The sequence below is a fragment of the Lingula anatina genome, chromosome 10, assembly GCF_051362555.1.
Source record: "Lingula anatina isolate TDL-2025a chromosome 10, LinAna3.0, whole genome shotgun sequence".
In the NCBI taxonomy this organism is placed as follows: domain Eukaryota; kingdom Metazoa; phylum Brachiopoda; class Lingulata; order Lingulida; family Lingulidae; genus Lingula; species Lingula anatina.
The window spans coordinates 18,386,868-18,407,293 of record NC_141776.1 but is presented as its reverse complement, the minus strand read 5'-3'; the positions used below and the strand labels follow the sequence as shown (position 1 = coordinate 18,407,293).

General features: G+C 34.8%; 1 protein-coding gene across 2 annotated transcripts in view; it reads left to right on the top strand.

Moving 5' to 3' along the window:
• Positions 1-17,616, top strand: part of LOC106160267 (uncharacterized) — a 116,663-nt gene extending 99,047 nt beyond the window's left edge. For both annotated transcript variants that reach the window (XM_086998253.1, XM_086998252.1), the window contains 12 exons: positions 4,005-4,079; positions 4,383-4,521; positions 5,046-5,233; positions 5,765-5,839; positions 6,309-6,447; positions 7,024-7,220; positions 7,397-7,841; positions 8,228-8,378; positions 10,831-11,049; positions 11,917-12,102; positions 13,182-14,708; positions 14,947-17,616. In XM_086998253.1, coding sequence (XP_086854379.1) covers positions 4,005-4,079; positions 4,383-4,521; positions 5,046-5,233; positions 5,765-5,839; positions 6,309-6,447; positions 7,024-7,220; positions 7,397-7,841; positions 8,228-8,378; positions 10,831-11,049; positions 11,917-12,102; positions 13,182-14,708; positions 14,947-15,345 — 3,740 coding nt within the window. In that variant the 3' untranslated portion in view covers positions 15,346-17,616. The remainder of the gene's footprint in view (positions 1-4,004; positions 4,080-4,382; positions 4,522-5,045; positions 5,234-5,764; positions 5,840-6,308; positions 6,448-7,023; positions 7,221-7,396; positions 7,842-8,227; positions 8,379-10,830; positions 11,050-11,916; positions 12,103-13,181; positions 14,709-14,946) is intronic.
• Positions 17,617-20,426: the final 2,810 nt, after the last annotated feature.

Here is a 20,426-nt window from a genome sequence, read left to right as displayed (position 1 = left end):
TCTACTTATATGGCACTCATGGGCAACTCCCCCTTTCTAAGAAAAAAAAGTATCGTGCAAAATCCATAAAATGTGAAAGAAACACAAAAATAACTTTGCCTCAAAGAGGCAAATTTAAAAAAAGCTTGGGGTGTACCAATTTTGTCTGTTGGTTATGATTCTTCAGCTAGCTCAGTGCATGGCGCTTCATCAAATGCTCATAAGTATAACAAAATGACAGCTAATCAAACATACAGGTCTCAACAATTTGGTGTTTTGCATTGGTAAAGTACTAAAAGCAGGGGCACATTTGCACTCGGTAATCTTATGATGTTATCTTGTGCTTCAAAAGTAAATTAGAAAAGCTTCTAATTTTAAGAAATGGATTTAGTACATTTGCAGTAATGGCTACCGAGAATTTAGTGAAAATTTATGAGCAAAGAAATACCCCAAACAGAGGGCAGGTGTTGATACTTGCTGTATCCAAGAGTTGCATTGCAGGCTTCAAACTTCGTGCACTAAAAAGAAGTACTGGTAGGCGCCAAACTTTGGTTTTCATTTGATCATTTGGCAACTTGTTTAGTTACAAACTTATACTTTCAAATAACTGAACATGATAATAAAAGAATTAAAATGCTTCAGAAAGTTAATACATATAAAGCTTCAAAAATTCAGGGTGTATTCTGAGAAGTATACCAAAAAATTAGTGCAATATGGACTTTGAAAGGTAAAAATTCATCGAGATTTCCGGCATCATTGACTCTGTGGGACAATCCAGAATGAAGCCATGGGGAGTATTCACTTACCCAGATAACAAAACTTACCTTTCGCAGGTAGCTCCTACCACATCTGTTTGTAGTTATGTGTGCAATTGCTAACTGTGGTGGTGGTGGTGGTGGTGGTGGTGGTGATGGGGGGGGGGGGGGGGGTCAGAAGCACTGGCAGACTGGTCCTATATGGGCTCACACTAGTAGCCTACATGTACTTATATGCCCTACCACACTTTCATATTCCTATTGCCCCTCATGCATGTAAACTGATGCTTTCTGGTGTTAAAAATGACCAATGCCTCTTGGCATTTTGTTGGGGAAAGTGGATTACATGTAGAAGCTATAGCTTTAGGTAAATTCTGGGAAAGCTGAGGGAAACACAACTAAAGCTATTATTTAACCAAATAAGTAGAAATTTCGGTGCAGCTAGCTGTTATCCTCTGTTGAGATATTGTCCATTTACTAAAGTAATAGGTTAATCGCCCATAAAATGTGCAACACCTAATTGAAAACTTATTTGTGAAAATACTTTGACATTTTCATATCCTTGGCATTTACATAATTGCTGCATGTGGTGTCACAACTGGACCAAAAGGAGTCCTGTTCTACTTTTTATGGTCATTTGGATCTTAATGTAACTAAAGGAGGGTTTTTTGATAATTCATCTAAACTGAGCTCTGTTTTCTACAATTGTGCCAATTTTCATGCTGGTAGTTTTAAATGCATGATGAATTCACCATACTGCTGCTGTGAGTGGTCTGTTTTCTAATTTTTGGAGGCCATTTTGGATTTCTATATACCTAAAGAAGCAAATATTGATACTTCATGCATACCATAGTTTTGTTTAACCCTAAAATGTTATCTTAAGCTATTATAGGATTATATACTTGAAGTTTTAATTTGAACCGGTATGTGTGGCGGCCATATTGGATTTGGGGGCCATATATTGGAATTTTTAGACATGCCCATATATCCAAAAGTGCTTGGAATCCATTTTTATAACTGTGCCAAATGTCATGCTTGTAGTTTTTGATGAAATCACCACTATGCTGGGTATCTTGGATTAGTAGAGTGCCTTTTACTATTGGCGGCAATTTTGGATTTAATGCACCTAAAGAAGCAAATATGGATGCTGAATTCATACTGTGGTGTTTTTCAACCTTTATATGATATTTAAGCCCTTTAAAGACTATATACTTGAAGATTTGATTAGAAGCTGTATTTTTGGAGGCCATCTTGGATTTGACGGCCATTTTTAAATTTTCGGACATGCCCATACATCCAAACTTGCTCAGAATTTCATTTTCCACAAATGTGCCAAACTTTTTGCTTGTAGTTTTAAGTGCATGATTAATTCACCATTCTAATGGATATCTTGAATAAATGGTCTGCTTTTTTACTTTTGGCGGCCATTTTGGATGTTATACACCTGAAGGATTTATACCATGGTGTTTTCTAACCCTTATATGATATTTTAAGTTATTAGAAGACTATGTACTTGAAGTTTTAATTTGAAAAGGTATTTTGGCAGCCATCTTGGATTTGACGGCCATTTTGGAATTTTCAGACATGCCCATATATCCAAATTTGCTTAGAATTTCATTGTCCATAAGTGTGCCAAATTTCATGCTTGTAGGTAAAAAATGCACAGTTTTTCACCAAATTCCTGGACTATACTATTGAGGAGATAAAATTTAGCGCTGGCGGTACACATGGTTTTAGTCCCGACCAGATCGTTCCGCCGGCTCCGCCGACAAGTTACCGTTACTGCTTCTCCTCCTAGATGGTAAGGGCCTCCATACCCATCTCTTGGATTTAGGTCACCTATAAATGCTAATTATCTACCCTACGGAAGGAATTATGGGAAAAATTTCTACAGACAGCTTTCCAAAAGTCATATGTGTAGATTTCAAATATGCCTTTGGATTTGACCTTTGACCTTTATTTCAAGGCCAAACGGGCCAAAATTTTCAAAAAAACGAATTTTTTTTACAAAAAAAAATTATTTGCGCTGTTATTCAGACACCACACAGACTTAACCAATAATATTACTGGAAAGTGTTACCCTTCAGGTCATCTTTCATCCCCGTGAATTTGGGGTCAATCGGTGCATTTTCACGGGAGTAGCGGCCATAAGATACCGAAACTGAAAACTGTCTCTAATTCGGGGAACCGTTAATGCTAGAGACCCATTCTTTTTTGCATTTTGTAGAGCATGTAAAGCCCAACACTGGATGTGGTCTTTGTTTTTTTTGTATTCCATACGGTTTTCAAGTTACGCTGTATCAAAAAGTACATATTGGTGGTGAAAGCAAAATGTGCAGTACGGTAATGGATAATAAATTTTGAACCCCGGAAAAATAAAACATAAGGATTGGCGAGGCAGACAACTTGTGGTCAAAAATGACATTATTTCATCAAATTTGAACATCTGGAACTACAAAGCACCTCCAATTTCAAGAATTTTGACCAAAATGACCTTTTCTTTATTTTAATTAATTTTTTCTGTAGGAAATTTATGGCACATTATTGTAACTCCAAAATTATAACATATAGTCCCTTATATCTCCAAAACTGGCAGAGATAGGTCCATAGTTACTATTGAACTTGAATAGGAAGTCATATACTGGCAATCTAAATGTGACCTTGGAATTGACCTTTGACCTTCTTTTTATCATGAATTGAACTTTGCAAATTTTGGTTCCCTTTTATCTCCAAAACAGGCAGAGATAGGTCCATAGTAACTATTGAACTTGAATAGGAAGTCATATACTGGAAATTTACTGTGACCTTGAATTGACATTTGGCCTACCTCACTATGAACTGAACTTTGATTGTACCACTTTTAGTTATATATATTTTTTTGCATATTTTGAGAATTCTTGTTGATTGCATTTTTTACAGCTTGTCAAGCACAAGACTGGTGGTGGTGTCCCTTTTTTGTGTGTGTGTGGGTCTATACGATTGCGCTTACTCCAGCTGGTGGTACAATATTCGGAGGCGGTATCGCCTCTCTGATCCTCTAGTTAACTGAAATATTTTGAATATTTTGTGATTTAAAAATCAAACTAAGGTTGTTTTGTGTAGTGATATCTTTTGTGTGAATGAATTGGAACTGGCATAATTAAGATCAAAATTTATGTGATTGTGGACTTTTGTGATAATCTGCTGAGAGCAAATGGGATCTTGGCTACATCTGTCAATCAAAATGTGTGCAAGATGAGTATAATAAGTAAATGACTTGTGTATTTCCAGGGAAAGATGTAGAATATGATGTTTCCATTTTGTATGATGGAAAAGATGAAATAGAGGTAGAACAACTATCTCAAGGTTTGTGGAGATGAGTATAACTCAGTTTCATACTTTGAACTAAGAAATGTTTTATGGACATTCAACATGTAACAGTAAAGTGAATGTAAAGAGATAAATTTTCTATCATATGGATGTTGGTGGAGGGTAATATTGTTGATTGTAAATTATTTCATACATTATTTACAACTAAATAAGAAACACATTTTTACAGGTAAATGATTTATATTTTTATTAATTTAAATTGAATACATTAAGTATGTTCCATTGAAATGCATGTATATCTGGAGTTGAATATTTAACATATATTTTACATTTTATCAGATTTAGCAGGACAAGGGGTGATTTGTATGTTGATTGAAGGCGACTCTCTTCTTGAAATGAAATTAAAGGATAGGTTTGATTATGCTTTCAAACGTTCCAGGAGAATACTGCTGTATATAACTTCACATTACCTGCAAGAGTAAGTATACGTAAGGTGTCTCCCTTTGAATTTTCTTTTTTCTGTCTGCATGTGGTAGAATCTATTTCACACCTGTTTGAATGAAAAGTGCATTGCAAATTGCCATTTGCTATATATATTGATAGAGAGCTGGCTACTTTATTTTTTATTTGAGTAATGCATAACTAGACATCTCAACAGTGTTATGGGCATTAGAACTGATAGATTAGACCAATTAATTCATTAATTACAGTCGTGAAGTCACTACTTACTCATGATCCAAAAGGGGAACAAGCCTAATTTTGGTAGAATAAGAATGTATTTTGGTAGAAATTTATACTATTTTTATAACGAGACTTTTTTGTTTGACTTTTTTGTAGTATGGGGTAGGTTATAAGTATATTCTTGGCATCTTCTATATACTTTAATTCTAACTGGTTTCTTCTATCTTTGCTTTTGTCAGTGAATTCTGAAAAGAGTCTCTCTCTGCCTCTCACATCTTTTAATAAAGCAAAATTTGCATAAATTATGGTTCATTATTTGAGTGCTGAGTTGAAGTGGGGAACAGAAAGGATAATGCATGAGGCAATGTCACAGCAAAAACAAGTCATCCCTGTATATGGAGACATCACCACTGAAGAACTGAGAGAATTACCTATACCCTTAAGAAATTCTACTCCAATAGATAGCAGAAAGGAAGGATTTTTAAAAAGTTTATCAATGAGGATCAAAGGTAATCTCCTTGAGTGTAAAAATGCTATCTATTACAGTAACTGTCTTTGGCAGCTTATCATACATGTGCTTGTCACCCTGAGTTTGATAGTTTGATATCACTGATATATTGACTAGTTTTTTTCCACATTGTTTGTACCACCAATTGCTAGCACAAGAGGCAAAGTTGCTGTTTGAAAGGGTGGGGTGCTCCACCAGAATATATATATATATATATATATATATATATATATATATATATATATATATATATATATATATATATATATATTATTGAAGAGATAAATATAACATTTCAAAACTATGGGTTTTTCTGCCTAGTAATTAAAAATTAAAATATTTTGAATATTTTGTGATTTACAAATCAAACTATACTTGTGTTTGTGATGTCTTTTGAATCTTGAATAGGAACTGGCATAATAATTAGACATAGTGGATTTTTGTGCTGAGAGCAAATGGGGTCTTGGCTACATCTGTCAGTCAAGGTGTGTGCAAGATGAGTATAATAAGTAAATAACTTGTGTATTTCCAGGAGAAGATATAGAATATGATGTCTCCATACTTTATGACAGGGCAGACGAAAAGGAGATAGAACAACTAGCTCAAGGTTTGTATATTGAGTATAACTCAGTTTAATTCTTTGAACTAAGAAATGTTTTATGGACATTCAAGTTGTAGTATAGAAATTATTTCTTGTTAGCATGGATGTTGGAGGCACAGATATTTGGATTGATCTATCTCCACGGGGAGTCTCACTAAATTGCTATCTGCTGTCGGTGAAGCTAAGCATGCAAGAAAGGTAATTACCCCACTAGCTGATTCGGTAGGCATTGCAGACATTTAAGCCTCTTCAACTGATAGAAATTTAGCTTGAAAGGTCGATCCAGAAGGATCGATCTAGGCATGGGTACCCAGTCTAGGTTAATTATATTACTAACTACTAAATAATAAGCATGCTTTACAGGTAAATGATTTATATGACAATTAATGTAAATTGAATACATTTTAAGTAAGTTTTAGCGAAATGCATGTATATCTGGAGTTGAATATATAGCATATGTTTTATATTTTACCAGATTTAGCAGGACAAGGGGTGACTTGTATGTTGCTTGAAAGTGACTTTCTACATGGAATTAGAGTAAAGGATATGTTTGATTATGCCTTGAAACAATCCAGGAGAATACTGCTGTATATAACTGCACATTACTTGCGCGAGTGAGTATGAGGTGTTTGTTTTTTAATTTTGTGATTTCAGTCTGGATGCTGTAGAATCTATTACAAGCCTTAATTTGAAGGTAAAGTGTAGTGCAAATTAAATATATGCTTTATGTACTGGTAGAGAGCTGGCTACAAAACGTTTGATTTGAATAATGTATAACTAGACATCAACAGTGTTACGGGCATTAGAACTGATAGCTAAGAACAGACCAATTAACTTAATTAGTTATACACTGTAGTTGTGAAATTACTGTTTACTCATGATCCAAAAGGGGATCAAACCTAATTTTTGTGGAATCAGAATGTTAATTGGAAAGAAACTATCTTTAGAAAAACACTTTATTATTTATGTTTTTTTTAAATTTATTTATTCATTTATTTTTTTTTCTTTTTGTGTAGTATGTAGTTAGTTAAAGTTACTTGGCATCTCCTCTGTACTTTATTTGTGACTGTTTTATTTTCTGTGTCAATTTTTAGCTTTTGTCAATGAATTCTGAAAAAAAAAATTCCTCTTTCTCACACACATTTTTTAAATATGGCAAAATGCACATAAACTATGGTTCTTTATTTTAGTCCTTTGTTGAAGGGGGAAACAACAGAAAAGATAATGGATGAGGCAATGTCACAGCAAAAGGATGTCATCCCAGTGTATGGAGACATCACCAGGGAAGAACTGAGAGAATTACTTGTACCTTTGTCCGTCAGACATTTGATACCCATATATAGCAGAGAGGGAGGATTTTTGAAACATTTGTTAATGAGAATCAAAGGTTAACAGTATATATATTGAATTTATTTAAGAATTAAAGACAAAAGTTGTTCAATACGAGTGTGTATTTAAAATGGATTTAGAAAATTAAATTTGTTTACAAAATCATAAGTTAAACAATTTACCTTTGAGTCCACATCTTTGATAAGTAAACCTTTTTTTAAATTTTTTGTACAGATGCTGCATTGTCTCAGGAAGACACAGTCCAACAGAAAAATGACCTTGAATTGGCACTGATTTCATCAGGAATCTACATTCAGAAGTTCAGTATGGACTATCATGGTGGATATGTTCACTTAAAGGAAGTGGGGGTTACACTTGTGGTACCAGGGGGTTCCCTTCCTGAAGGTACAGTGACAGAGATGTACCTTGGAGTCAGCTGGAGGCCAGGTGACAGGCCTAATTTAAGAGGCAAGGAGACAAGAACTAGCCCCATTGTGGTATGTGGTCCACATGACTTAACCTTTCAGAAACCAGTCTATCTCAGCTTTCCTCATTGTATTCCACATGTTGATGATGCAGAGATGAAGATAAAGTTCTGGACATCAAAAACTGACCTAATGGGGACTTGTAGATGGACAACTGAAGAAAGTGACCCTGTGGTGATTTACAGCAAAACTAGGTACTAAACATACATCCTGTTTAAGTTTGAATTTCAGTTCGAAAATACATTAATACGTTAATACGTTTTTAAACCTTTTTCACTGAACAATAAATGTTATTTGAGACTTTGGTTAGATATGTACTACAGTCATAAGAAGTTTCATAAATTTATGTAGTGCAAATAAGGATATATTCATTGGGAGAGTACATACACATGCACACACACTGGTGAAATGAGCATATTTGCATTTATTCTAGTATAGGTACTTGTTCTGTGCAAAGATATATTTGATTACTGAAGTACTTCATTCAAGTTAATGTTCAAGGCACTATTTAGAAGAGATTAATATTGCTATTTGTGTATACGTGATAAGCACATTTTCATTTGTTTTTTTTATCCTGCAGGTGCACTGCAGCTTTGTGGAACCTGTGTAAATACACCACTTCTTCAGTCAAGAAAACAATGCTGGCCACAGCATTTGGGAAGTTTGATCCAAGGACAGAGCTGCTTCGGATTGTAGTTCACTGTATAAGCAGAAATGTGGATGATCTTGCGGTAATACAACATGCAACTATGAGGCTAAAATAAATTTAAATGGGATTTTGATATTATTAATTGTGAGGCATTATTTTGGTTATATGTTATGTTAGTTGTGAAACATTGTTGAGGTTGTTTATTATATTAGCTGAAAATAATTAATTGAAAAACAGTAAAATTAAATATCATTTCAGTTGAGACACATAGATGATGTATATTACATAGATGATATATATTGTGTTAGTGGTGTCTCATCAGTTAGATTTTATCAAAAGTTGTGGCATATTTGGAGGCTTTCATGGTCTGTACTGTTGTATAAGGTAACGTGTGTAATTGTACGATGGTGGTACTCATGGTTTTAGTCCCGACCTGTCTCGTACAGCTCCGTTGGCTCTGCAGGGTGTCCTGGGATACAAGTCACCGTTACTGCTTCCCTCCTAGACCACAAGGACCTGTGTCCCCATATCTAGGTCACATATAATCATAACTTGAACCTCCTGGTATTTTTGTCTCAGTTGGTGCATTGACCTGGGCATAACGCTTGTTGAAATGCACCATTGTCAAAATATGCCATTGCTAAATATCTCCCAAACCGAAGGAATAATGGGAATCATTACTACAGAAGTCTGACAAAAAGTCATATGTGGAGATTCCAAATATGCCCTTGGATTTGACTTTCAACCTTTATTTCAAGGTCAAATGGGCCAAAATTTTCTAAAATGGGGAATTTTCTACAAAAAAAAAAAAAAAAAAAAATTTGTATATACCAATTTTTAGAAACTACACAGACTTAAGCTCTCATATTATAGTGAGGGATTACAATCAGGGACTCCTTCCATCTTTGGGAGTTAAGGGTTAATTGGTGCACTTTCATGGGAGAAGCAGCAATAAGATACCTAAACTGAAAACTCTCTCTAATTCTGGAACCGTAAATGCTAGAGACCTTTTGTTTTTGTTTTTTGTTTTTTTTTTGCATTTTGTAGAACTTGTCAAGCGCTATACTCGAAGTGATGCCCATTTTTTGTTTTCGATACGGTTAAGGCGTTGCGCTACATCAAAAAGTACAGCATATGAATTACTCCAAAATTAGCAGAGATACGCCCATAGTTACTATTGAACTTAAAAAGGAAGTCATACACTGATAATCTAACTGTGACCTTGAAATTGACCTTTGACCTAATTTTCAACATGAACTGAACTTTGCAAATTGTCTATCCCTTATATCTCGAAAAACTTGCAGAGATACGCCCAAAGTTTCTGTTGAACTTGAATAAGAAGTCATATACTGGCTATCCAACTGTGACCTTGAAATTGACCTTTTACCTATTTTTTATGATGAACTGCACATTACATGTTTTCTGGCTTTTATATATTTAAAACTAGCAGAGATATACCCAATGTTACCAATGTTAATGGTTTTCTCTTTTGTCAGCTTATATGAAACGCTGACAACACATTTCAATGAAAACCAATAACCTAGACTTATTGTCTAGAAAATCACAGGGGTGATCAATGTTAGGAAAATACAGGTCAATTTGAAAATCTGCTTGATTGTACCATTTCAGTGATATTTTTTTGCAGATTTTTTCACAGCATTTTATAGAGCTTGTCAAGCACAAGACTGGTGGTGGTGTCCCTTTTTTTTTTTTTTTTTTTGTTTTCCATACGAATGGTGGTACATTATCAGGAGGCGGTATTGCCTCTCTGATCCTCTAGTTAAATTTAAATGCTTGTGTATTTTGAAAATCTCCAAAATTAAATGCTTGTTTTTACCATTCACAGCTTCTTTTAAAATCTTACATACACATTAAAATCATTTATCCACTTAAAGGGATAATAACTCTTCGTATGAGGTCTATATTTCACAATAAAAACATTGTGAATAACTCATATAAATATAATATATTCTGTTTTACGACAAAAACAGCAGTTATAGCTATTATTCTGATATCTGAGCTTGTCTTCAGACTACATGACCTTCATTGATGGCTATACTCTGTTATAATCTCTTAAGAGATTTTAACAAAAAACCAAACTTTTTAGAAAAAAAACAGGGACTAACTTTGAATGTAAAAATGGATTCATTAACTATTGGTAAGTATGGGAAAATTGTTGTTTACTCCAGGAAATTTTATTTTTTGGCCAAAACGAAGAGTTATTATCCCTTTAACAATGTATATATTTTTCTTGGGTGTACCTAATGTTGATATTTCCATTGGAGCTTTTAATAAAATGGTGGCTGTTATAATGACTATCCAGTCATTTTAAGCTAAAATCAACCTGTATAAATTTGATCAAAGGTCAAATCCTACTGCAGAGAGGGATAGATAAATGATTCCTAAGTACGAGAAAATTGCTTATTTGCCTGGGAAAATCTGTTTAAGCTGGTAAATCTCATGGAGTGTAACTTAAGATAAAATTATTGTTTTTTATATTACCAATAGTTATTGCCATTTCTTTCAAATTTCAGGTTCTTGACAGTTGTATGGAAAGAATGGGTCTGAAGCGTATTGTGCATGATGGTACCTTCAAGCTTTACGTCTGTCCCCATAGCGATGATGACCAAGATGATGGTGACCAAGGTGATGGTGACCATGACAACAAAAATCTGGTATGTGATGATGATCATGATGTACTGGTCACATTAAAGGACTATCAAGGATGGACTTTGAGAGGGGAAAATGAGAAGGTATAACTATGAAAGCAAGATATTTGTCAATGGTAACATGTCATCAGACATTTATGCTGTATTTCACCACGGTATCATATGTATATGTCACTGTGTATATCTTAATTTATTTTAAAAGCCATGTTATAAACTTATGTACTGTTTTTAAACACATATCCTGTATAAAATTTTCTTAGTGTGTTGGTTGGTATAATTTTTATGGTATATAATTATGCTAAAACATGTTTGTATTGCCAAATTGGTTTTTGGTGGTTACAAGGAATTGTATTTACTAATTTTTTAGTGATATTAATTACTTACTTTGGAACAAAAAATAGAACTGAAACAGCTAAATTTTGCTCTTGTTACAAGAGCTTCATCAGGCCAAATGCCCACAGGTCATCAGGTGTTGCTAACCTGAAGACAATTCTCCCTTGTGATGGTAATTGGTAGAATTACCCTTAGCAAAGTTTTTAGTTTGCAGCAACTTTGAAAAAAAGAATTTTACCATGTAAATGAAGTCGGAAGACTTTCTTGCAAACTACCCGCAAACTTTAAATCTTCCTGTGAATATGCAGCACATTTGCTTCTTCTTTCAACAACCTACAAACAGTTTCTTGCAAACTTTGTTTGCAGCAAATTTTGTTAGGGGATGGACAGAGGGCAGCTTCTGGTCCACTGTCTCAAAACGGCCAATTGGTCTCAATGAAAAATATATTTGGAAATCTTATAAAGAGAGCAACAAGGGAGCAGGAGGAAAGTCATTGAAGCAGTACACGTTCAGCAGCAGGTTACCACTATTATTTAATATTCCAAAGTAAGTGATGGCAATTACTGAAACATTAGTAAACTTGTATCTAGTAACTATTAATTAATTACTTAATTTAGGCATTGGATTACCAGAGGATGATAGATGACAACCAACCATTTTGTACCTTTTCTTTGAACCCTGAATCTACAACATCATGCCCACCAATTTTCACCAGTAAAATATTGGTGGCCCAACAGGGCCTCAAGGGTAAAGATGCACGGCTTTCATCAGTAGAGCTTGAAGTGTGCCATCCATTACATGAGGTAATGACATATTAAAGCACATCTATGTTTTTGATAGTGACATCAGTGTACAATATGTACAATATGTATCGCACATATTAAACTGTGCAGTAGTTGACTCTTAGTTGGAGGCCCTTAGCAAAATTAAAATTTTGCAGTAACAAGTTTGCAAGGAAAATTTTATTGCTACTAAATTGCAAGTGGGAATTGAAGTTTGCAGCAGGCCAGATTCTTTACCAAGAGGGGTTACTGCACATGGAGTTTTCCATTCTCTCAGCTAAGGAAATAGGTTAAACATATTACTAATAGATGACATGAAGATTCAGTGTTAGCCAAGGTCCTTTAATTTACATCATGCAGGATATTTATTTTAATCTCGATATTTTTAGAGACTGGCAACTATATATACTAACTATTATGTAAGAGAGTCATCGGCCTAAACGAGCCCCATGGAAAATTAAGTGGATAAATTTTAGGTGGTCCAAATATTTGAAGGGAACTTTTGGTAATTATAACTAGAAATATTTCATTTCAATAATCCAAACAAACATGATGCATGATTTGTTGTTTGCACATGACTAAATTAAAGTTACGCATGAAGCAAGCATAGGTTGCCCTTAATGCATATACCTGTTAACCACTTACTAGTTTTTTTGTACAACTCAAATAAAGTTGACTAGCCATAAGTTAAACCAAACTAATCACTGGGTTAACCAAAAAAAAGATTTGAAACTGCACCTTTTTCAAATAGCTGGTCATAAACTTGACCTATTTATCCCTCACTCCAATTCGTAAAACTCTGCCACATGACTTTGTATTTTATGACACGTAGCTGCTTCAAGCAAAATAGCATAATTTTTCAAATGAGTCTTGGCAGATGCATCTGAGAGTATGTAGCAAAGAAAGAAAACATATGTATCCAAATAACATTTTGTTTTGAAGTTTTGTGTTCACAAAATATGTGATGAAAGTGTCCATGTGAATAAGATTTAACTTTTAATCAGTACATGGTATTGAAAGTTTGATATTTTACAAAATATTAGTGGACAAATTGATTGAAAAAGTTATCTACATCAAATGGATGTCTGATAATTTTTCAGATTACAAAGGTAGCTGGCACTGAACCACTCAACATGCCAGCTGTCCAGTTGTCTTCTCCAGATTTGAGTCCCTGGGGGTTAAACCAGTCACAGACATTGGGACCTTTGCAGCAACAGTCACCTCAGAACCCTTTAGTACAGCAACAGTGGGGTCTCCCAGCTCCAGAGCAGTCCCACCACACCACACATGGTTCTGGGGCTTATAAGCAAAATCGCCAACCACAGTACCAGTACATGTATGTCCAACACCAATCACCACAGTTGTACAGCAGGCCACAGCCACACCAAATATCCCATTTGCCCAAACCTCCACATTCTGGTGGACCAGAAGCCAGTCACAAGCAAAACATGCCAAATATCCCCATCATGACAGAGCTACCCTTTCCACTTGAACAAGAAAAAACGCACATGCTTATGCAGCAATTACCACAAATGTCTAATTACCAGGTTCAAGAACCATTTGCACCATCAGAATGGAATTTAGCCTCTATCTCAATGCCATCTGTTGACAAGGGACATTCAGACAACTCCTTGCTCATCACACCTGAAACAATGGCAGGCTCACCTATTGTAATGGCACAATCAACACAGCAAATGCCAGAAGAGCAGAGCCCAGCTGAGGTCAGCATTCCATTACTACATGGCAAACTTGAGCAATTAAGCTTGTCCAAACCTGCCCATTTGTCACCTTCAGGAGCTAAACCATCAGGGGGCATTGAAGGACGCATTCCAAAACCAGCACAGCTTTTAACTAGTACCACTCCATCATCAGTGTCATCAAATGAAGGCCACATGAAAGAACCCTTTATAAAACCACAGCAACATTCAAATGAAATTACACATCCAATTATTCCAATATCACCTCATGTTTCTTCTTCTGTGTTGGTTGCACCATCGGTACCAATAAACCAAGATTATGAGACATGTCCAGTAGTTGAAACACCTTCTCAGCTAGAACTTTCTGAACAGCGAATGCAATATCAGTTGCAGTGTCAACAGCAGCAACATCAGCAGTTTCCAAATCTTGCATCACAGCAACAGCGCCCTCATCCTCAAGCCTTGTCTGCCCAACTTTATGGCAGACCAGATCTAGCTCAGACTCTCTGTGTAGATGTGAGGCAAACAAACATGGCTGCCACATATGGTGCTGGTGCCACATGGATGGAGACAGCAGGGCAACGCAATGTCTTTGTTCAAAACATAGGGCGGCTTGAAATTCATCACAATGGAGATCAGAAGTTGATGAGTGTTGCACCACCTGCTCATGTCCATGTTTTACAGCGGTATCTGCCTTTGGGAGCAAAAGCAAACTTGGATCGCATTTTTAAGATTCCAGGGGTGTGGGAAGCTGTTGTACTTGAACATCAGTTTAGGGATGCTTGTTGTCCTGAAGAACCTCTGGAATTTGTCTTCTGCCATCTGCAGTGTTCCTTTGAGGAACTAGCATCGCTGTTGATGAAGATTAAAGAGAGTGTGAAGGAATTTGTTGATTCATCTGAAATAGAGGACATGATTCAGGAAGTAACGGTAAGTTTCTTTTCATCCATTACCTATGTTATTTTTCACCTTATTGTTTTATTAATTTTTTACTAGTATTTATTGTGAGGGTGTTAAATAATACATTTTATGGATAGTTGTTAAGTAAAAGCAAAAAGAAAGTTTTTGGTTTCTTAGACAGACATTTTCAAAATATTTTTGTACGTCTTTGGAAATAAACAGTCACATAGGCCATGTATTTTAAGCACAGCAGGTATTTATTTTTCAGAAAGCAAGGGTTCATGAGGTTGAATGTGAGAATCTGCGAAAACACTTGTCCTACATAGCTGATGAAGGAATTGATATTAGGAGACTGCTAGATTTTCTTTTTTCAAAGAGCATCATTAGTTATTCAGATAGGGAGGAAATTAAATGGGAGAAAACTTCATCAGAGAAGTGCAGTCTACTACTACTTAAGGTATTGAAGTGCTCATTGGATAAGGATCCTGTCAGGCACCTGCAGCAGTGGTTTATTGATGAGGACCGACATGATATCGCAGATCTCCTGGCAGTGAAACCCGAGGATGAACAGGAGTCATATCCCCCAGACGAAGCCCTGAGACCTGGTGAATACCAGGGTGAAGAACCAGCACTTAGACAAATTCAGAGTCCTGAAGTAGCTGCATAGTTCTCACCATATGTGACAAGTCACTTTCTTGATTTAGAGATGAACCCTTACAGTAATTATGAATGTCCTATAGGAAGTTGGCCAAATATTCTATATGGTCCCATAGGATGTCCTACCAATCCCTGTAGGACATCTGCCCAAAGTCCTCGCTGTAGAGGTCCTTTTGCACATTTTTCCTGAAGGGCATTCTATAGGAAATTGTGTAGGGATAAGTCTAAGTATTCAGATATTTTGGTGTTGTGGTGCTGTATTTATGCCCTCGATCCAGACCACTGTTGCTTGCGTTTTCAGGATTTTTTAAAGGGTCCACTTTATATTCAACTCTGTTGAGAACAGTTTTGAAATAATTATTATGGACCACATATTTCATTTATTTATTATTTATTATCAATATTGTTTTGCTTTAGAAGCTCATTTACACCTGTTGGTTGCTTTTAACTTAGTTTTTATATAGCTAATTACAATGCGAGTCTTTTTATTTATTTATTCTTTTGAGGGGAAGGTGCTTATGGTTATGATCACGTTGATTGGCATTAATGAATATATCGATACATGTAAAAGCTTGCAGTTTGCATTCAAAATATATATCTTGGGTGTAAAAATAAGTTCATTAGGATAATGATGTTATATCGTAGAGTTTTTTTTTTTTTTTTTTTTTTGTCTCCGTGAAAGATCTATTTTCTTCAACCAACAACACTGGCAAATGTGATTTTGACCATGCTGCCACCAAGTGCAAGACCAAACATACGCAATAGTGATATTTTTAAGATTCAAGAAGTGTGGGTATTTTGCTTTAAAAAGACAACAGACATGAAGAAGACAGTCAAAGAATATGGTTATCTTAATTATTATGGATGGAGAAAATAGAAAGGTTAATGACTGAAAGTTTTGACCTTTTGATATTCGCACACTGTCAGGTTAGTTGAAAATATGCCTAATGTACATGGTGTACTGCACATGTGTTTGTTTCATGAAGGGGGCCATGATGAACACTATAAGCTGTATGAGAGGTAACTATGGTTGGGGGGAAATAGAGGAGCAGCTTGGTTAACCTGTGTGTCCAACCTTGATATGCTATAGGGTAAACAAACTATTATTGTATAATATGCTTCATTTCAGATAGAACATATGTGTATTAGTATATATGAAATGACAATATATCTTTTTTTCAGGTTTCAGTGTATCATAATTATTTGGTTGTGAAATGATTGCCTTAATTTTCAAGGCTTTAAAATGTAGTGTTGTATGGTAGGCATATACACCCTGCACTTAAGTGATATTTTAATTTATTTTATTTTATACTACTTTTTAAATAAAAATTTTATCTTTATATATGCAATATACAGTGTATAATATCTACACTTCACAAAGTAGTGATTTTAATATTAAGCAGTGTTTTACTTTAACAGATGTCTACTCTGTTCAGTTTTTGTTTCAGTTGTGATTTTATATACAGGATAACTATATATATATATATATATATATATATATATATATATATATATATGGATGGTTATTATTTGATCTTTCCAGTCAGGAAAAATTGTAAATTTTACAGGTACTGTATTTTTTATTCATATTTTTTAATTAAACAGATTCCTGTGGAGTGGTACATGTAGCAACAAAATTAAAAAGCAAGCTACTCTGCACTGGTAGTTCTATTATCTATCAGTAAAAGCACCACCAATCCTACATGCACAGAAATACAATTTTTTTTTTTTTTTTTTTGTGATTGTAAAATCATAATATTATATGTATCCGAGAGTATGATGATTTAAAAGATTTAACAGTATATCTACTATCTCCACTATGCAGTTATAGCTACCAGAGACTTTGTTGATCTATCTATTGAAATAAGATATAACACTGCTTTTCAAGAGTGTTTATGTAAACAGCATATAAGTTCTAGTTAAAGTGATTGTGATAGTTTCTACAATCAGATATGTGAATTGTTTTTACTGAAGCATGGATTTATGCAAAGAGGAAAAGATTTTATTAATACATAATGATTTATATTTCTATATTTTAATGTGATATCAGATCAGAAGGTTACAATTAGTGCAAAAGTTATGCACATTTATGAAATGAATATAAGTTTTTGTGTCAACCTTAAAGCAATAAGTATATACACGGTCCCTGTACACTGTTTTTATTGATGTAGATGCACATAACAATGACTGACATTTATTCATAATATAAGTATACATTATGTTTAACATTCCAGGTATGGTTATTAAGTACATCAAATGTTACTAATAACTACAAGTTATATGTACATTCCATTCCTAAGATGTATACAAATTAAAGTTCTTGTATCAAAAATTAATTTTTCAGTATTAAAGTACTACTCAAGTTATGCAATAGATTTACTATTAGCTGCTGCCTTAAAAAAGTACTCAAGCTAATATACTTTTATGACTCTGTGATTCTGTAATATGATATGCATTAAAACAGTCATGTATTACAGTAATCATTAATGATTAAAAATGAAAATGAAAAACTGACAGTCTTATCACAGATAAGCACCATAGGATATATACATGTATGTGTACATGGTTCAGAATGTTTAAACTGCTTTTAATCACAGTAAACTGAATTGGGGGGGGGGGGGGGGGATGCACATTGTTCAAGAACACATGTGGCTGAAATGAATGAAAAAGTTTTTAAATCTTGGAGCTTTTCAGAAAAAGCAGTATATAAAACCCCAGCAAAATACAATTAAGTGGAGTATTTTATACCACTAAACAACAATCTTTGTCTTTAAAACCCCTCATGTAAAGTAACATACTCAGTAACTGCACCAGAGAGCCATATTCAATGTTCTTATTGCATACCATATAATAAACCCTACAATCAGCATAACTCACTGTTGTGATGCAATATTCATATCAAATTATCAAGGGACTTGCATATTTTCTTTTCTTTTTTGGAATGTGGTGCATCTTATCAAAATTTATGCACTACTGCTATTTTTCCTGTTTTATGTAGTAAATCAAACAGTACCATGTTTTTTAACATTAAGTTTGATTTGAACATAGCCATATCGTTGTATTCTTACAACTCCTACTTGACGAAAATGAGGTGCGATACCTAGATGTAGATGACAAGTATACTGTATGAACATCAGTGCCATATGCTGCCGAAAGTTAAAGCAGTACAAACAGGACTGCAGAATGATTGTCACCACCGGAGAGAAGGTCGGTTTTTATTCTCAGGAGATAAAGTTCCAGTGCTATGTTTTTGTTTATATGCAGATTGAATTTTCTACTAAATTGTTCCGATGTTCAAACACGGGCCTACCCAACTACCAGACTCAGCCCTGATTTATCCTGAATTCACCTGTAGATCAGACCACACTACCCGTTTTCAAGGTGTGCGTCAGTGCATTTCACAGTATCATATACCCCGGAACAAATTTTGACAAGAGATGCACTACTTTCCAATCCCGCTCAGAATCATCGGTGTCGCGGTGTCGGTGTACTTCGAAGCGCATACTGAAAGCCTCATTGCAATGGCTTTTTCTATCACCTTTGATAGGAAATACATACTGTCCACTGTCCTACAATGTGCAAAGACATTATAATTAAAGTTGTTCTTTTAAGAAGAGGTTTAATGACTGCATTTTTTAATATGAATCTGGAAATATTCCATTCCTAAAATAAACATTCACCAATTCTGTGATGGGTTTGATGACAGTTGGTAAAATCTGAGTCAATAATGCTGTTGGTATGACGTTTTAACAGAAATTGTAATGATTTTTGACAATATTCAGCAGTGGTTGTTGCAATAAATGAGGAGAATATCAATACTGGTTTAGGTATGAGTTCTGATATGGGTGGATGAGACGGCTTTAAAACTGTATCTTCCAAAAGCAACACATAGCCATATATTTTACTTATCTTTGCAGTGCAGAATTTGTTCATGTCTTTGGCAAGGTCTTTCAGAGATTTGCAGTCGGGATGAGATGTGCATTGGTTTTTTTTTTTAAATTAGGGCATATATTTTCCACCATCCTATTCACCATTCTATATGTGTCTAGCTGTCATCCTCACATGATTGTTTCATTTCTGTTTTGTATTTTGTTTTAGCTTCATAAGATAGGCACGGTCACCTCAACCTGTTATGTCTATCTATCTATAACAGTATACCGTGAACTGTCAACATCGATAACTTCACTCCATCATCCTTGTGTTAGCTGACCTTGCGAGGAAGCTAGCTTATTGGAATGCATTTTTGAATAACAAGTTAAGAAAATTCACTAGTTCACTAAAGACACGAAACAACTATTACTTTTACTTTATAGCACCATTTTTGATATTTTGATAAAGTTAGCTACAGTATTTAATCTTTTCAGGAATAAATGAACAAAAGGTGTATTATGCAGCACTAGCTGTTATTGATGTTAATAGGCTAGAACTAATTATTACCCATGGCAATTAACATACCCGGTATACCTTGCAGCTGCCGTAAATTCATTTTAATACAATTATGTCATATCTAGGCCTTTATATTTACATAGTATCACGTTTTTTATAATTAATATTTTAAATTACGATCCATATGTCTTGGATCACGATGACCAAACAACATTGAGTCAACGACAAAAATACGTTGAGTCAATTAACGTCACATTATGACGGCGTTTTGATGTGGCTGGATCAACATTGATTTGACATTGAATTTAGGTAGATCAACTGCCCAACCTGTTTTCAACGTGGATCCAATGTCACTATGCCTGCTGGGATTACCACAGATGCGGTATTATATCATATTCTACTTAAAATAGGATGCAAAACCCACCTAATGACTCTAACCTGTTAAAAAATGCAGATAAAATACATTAATAAAGAGAACTTCTTCGCGGCGACCAAAGTTTACTCGATCTTCCTCTGTATATCGCTGCCAGCCATTTCTCTCTTCTAAACTTATCATTAGATATAACAAAGAACTTGATCTAACTCCCTTTGTATTTTCTTGAATAACATTCAGCTACACGACAAGTTTTTGGCATTTTTACGTACGTGTTACTTGTCTTATACATGAACTGATCGCGGTCGCTAGGGATTTTGCACCCATGCACA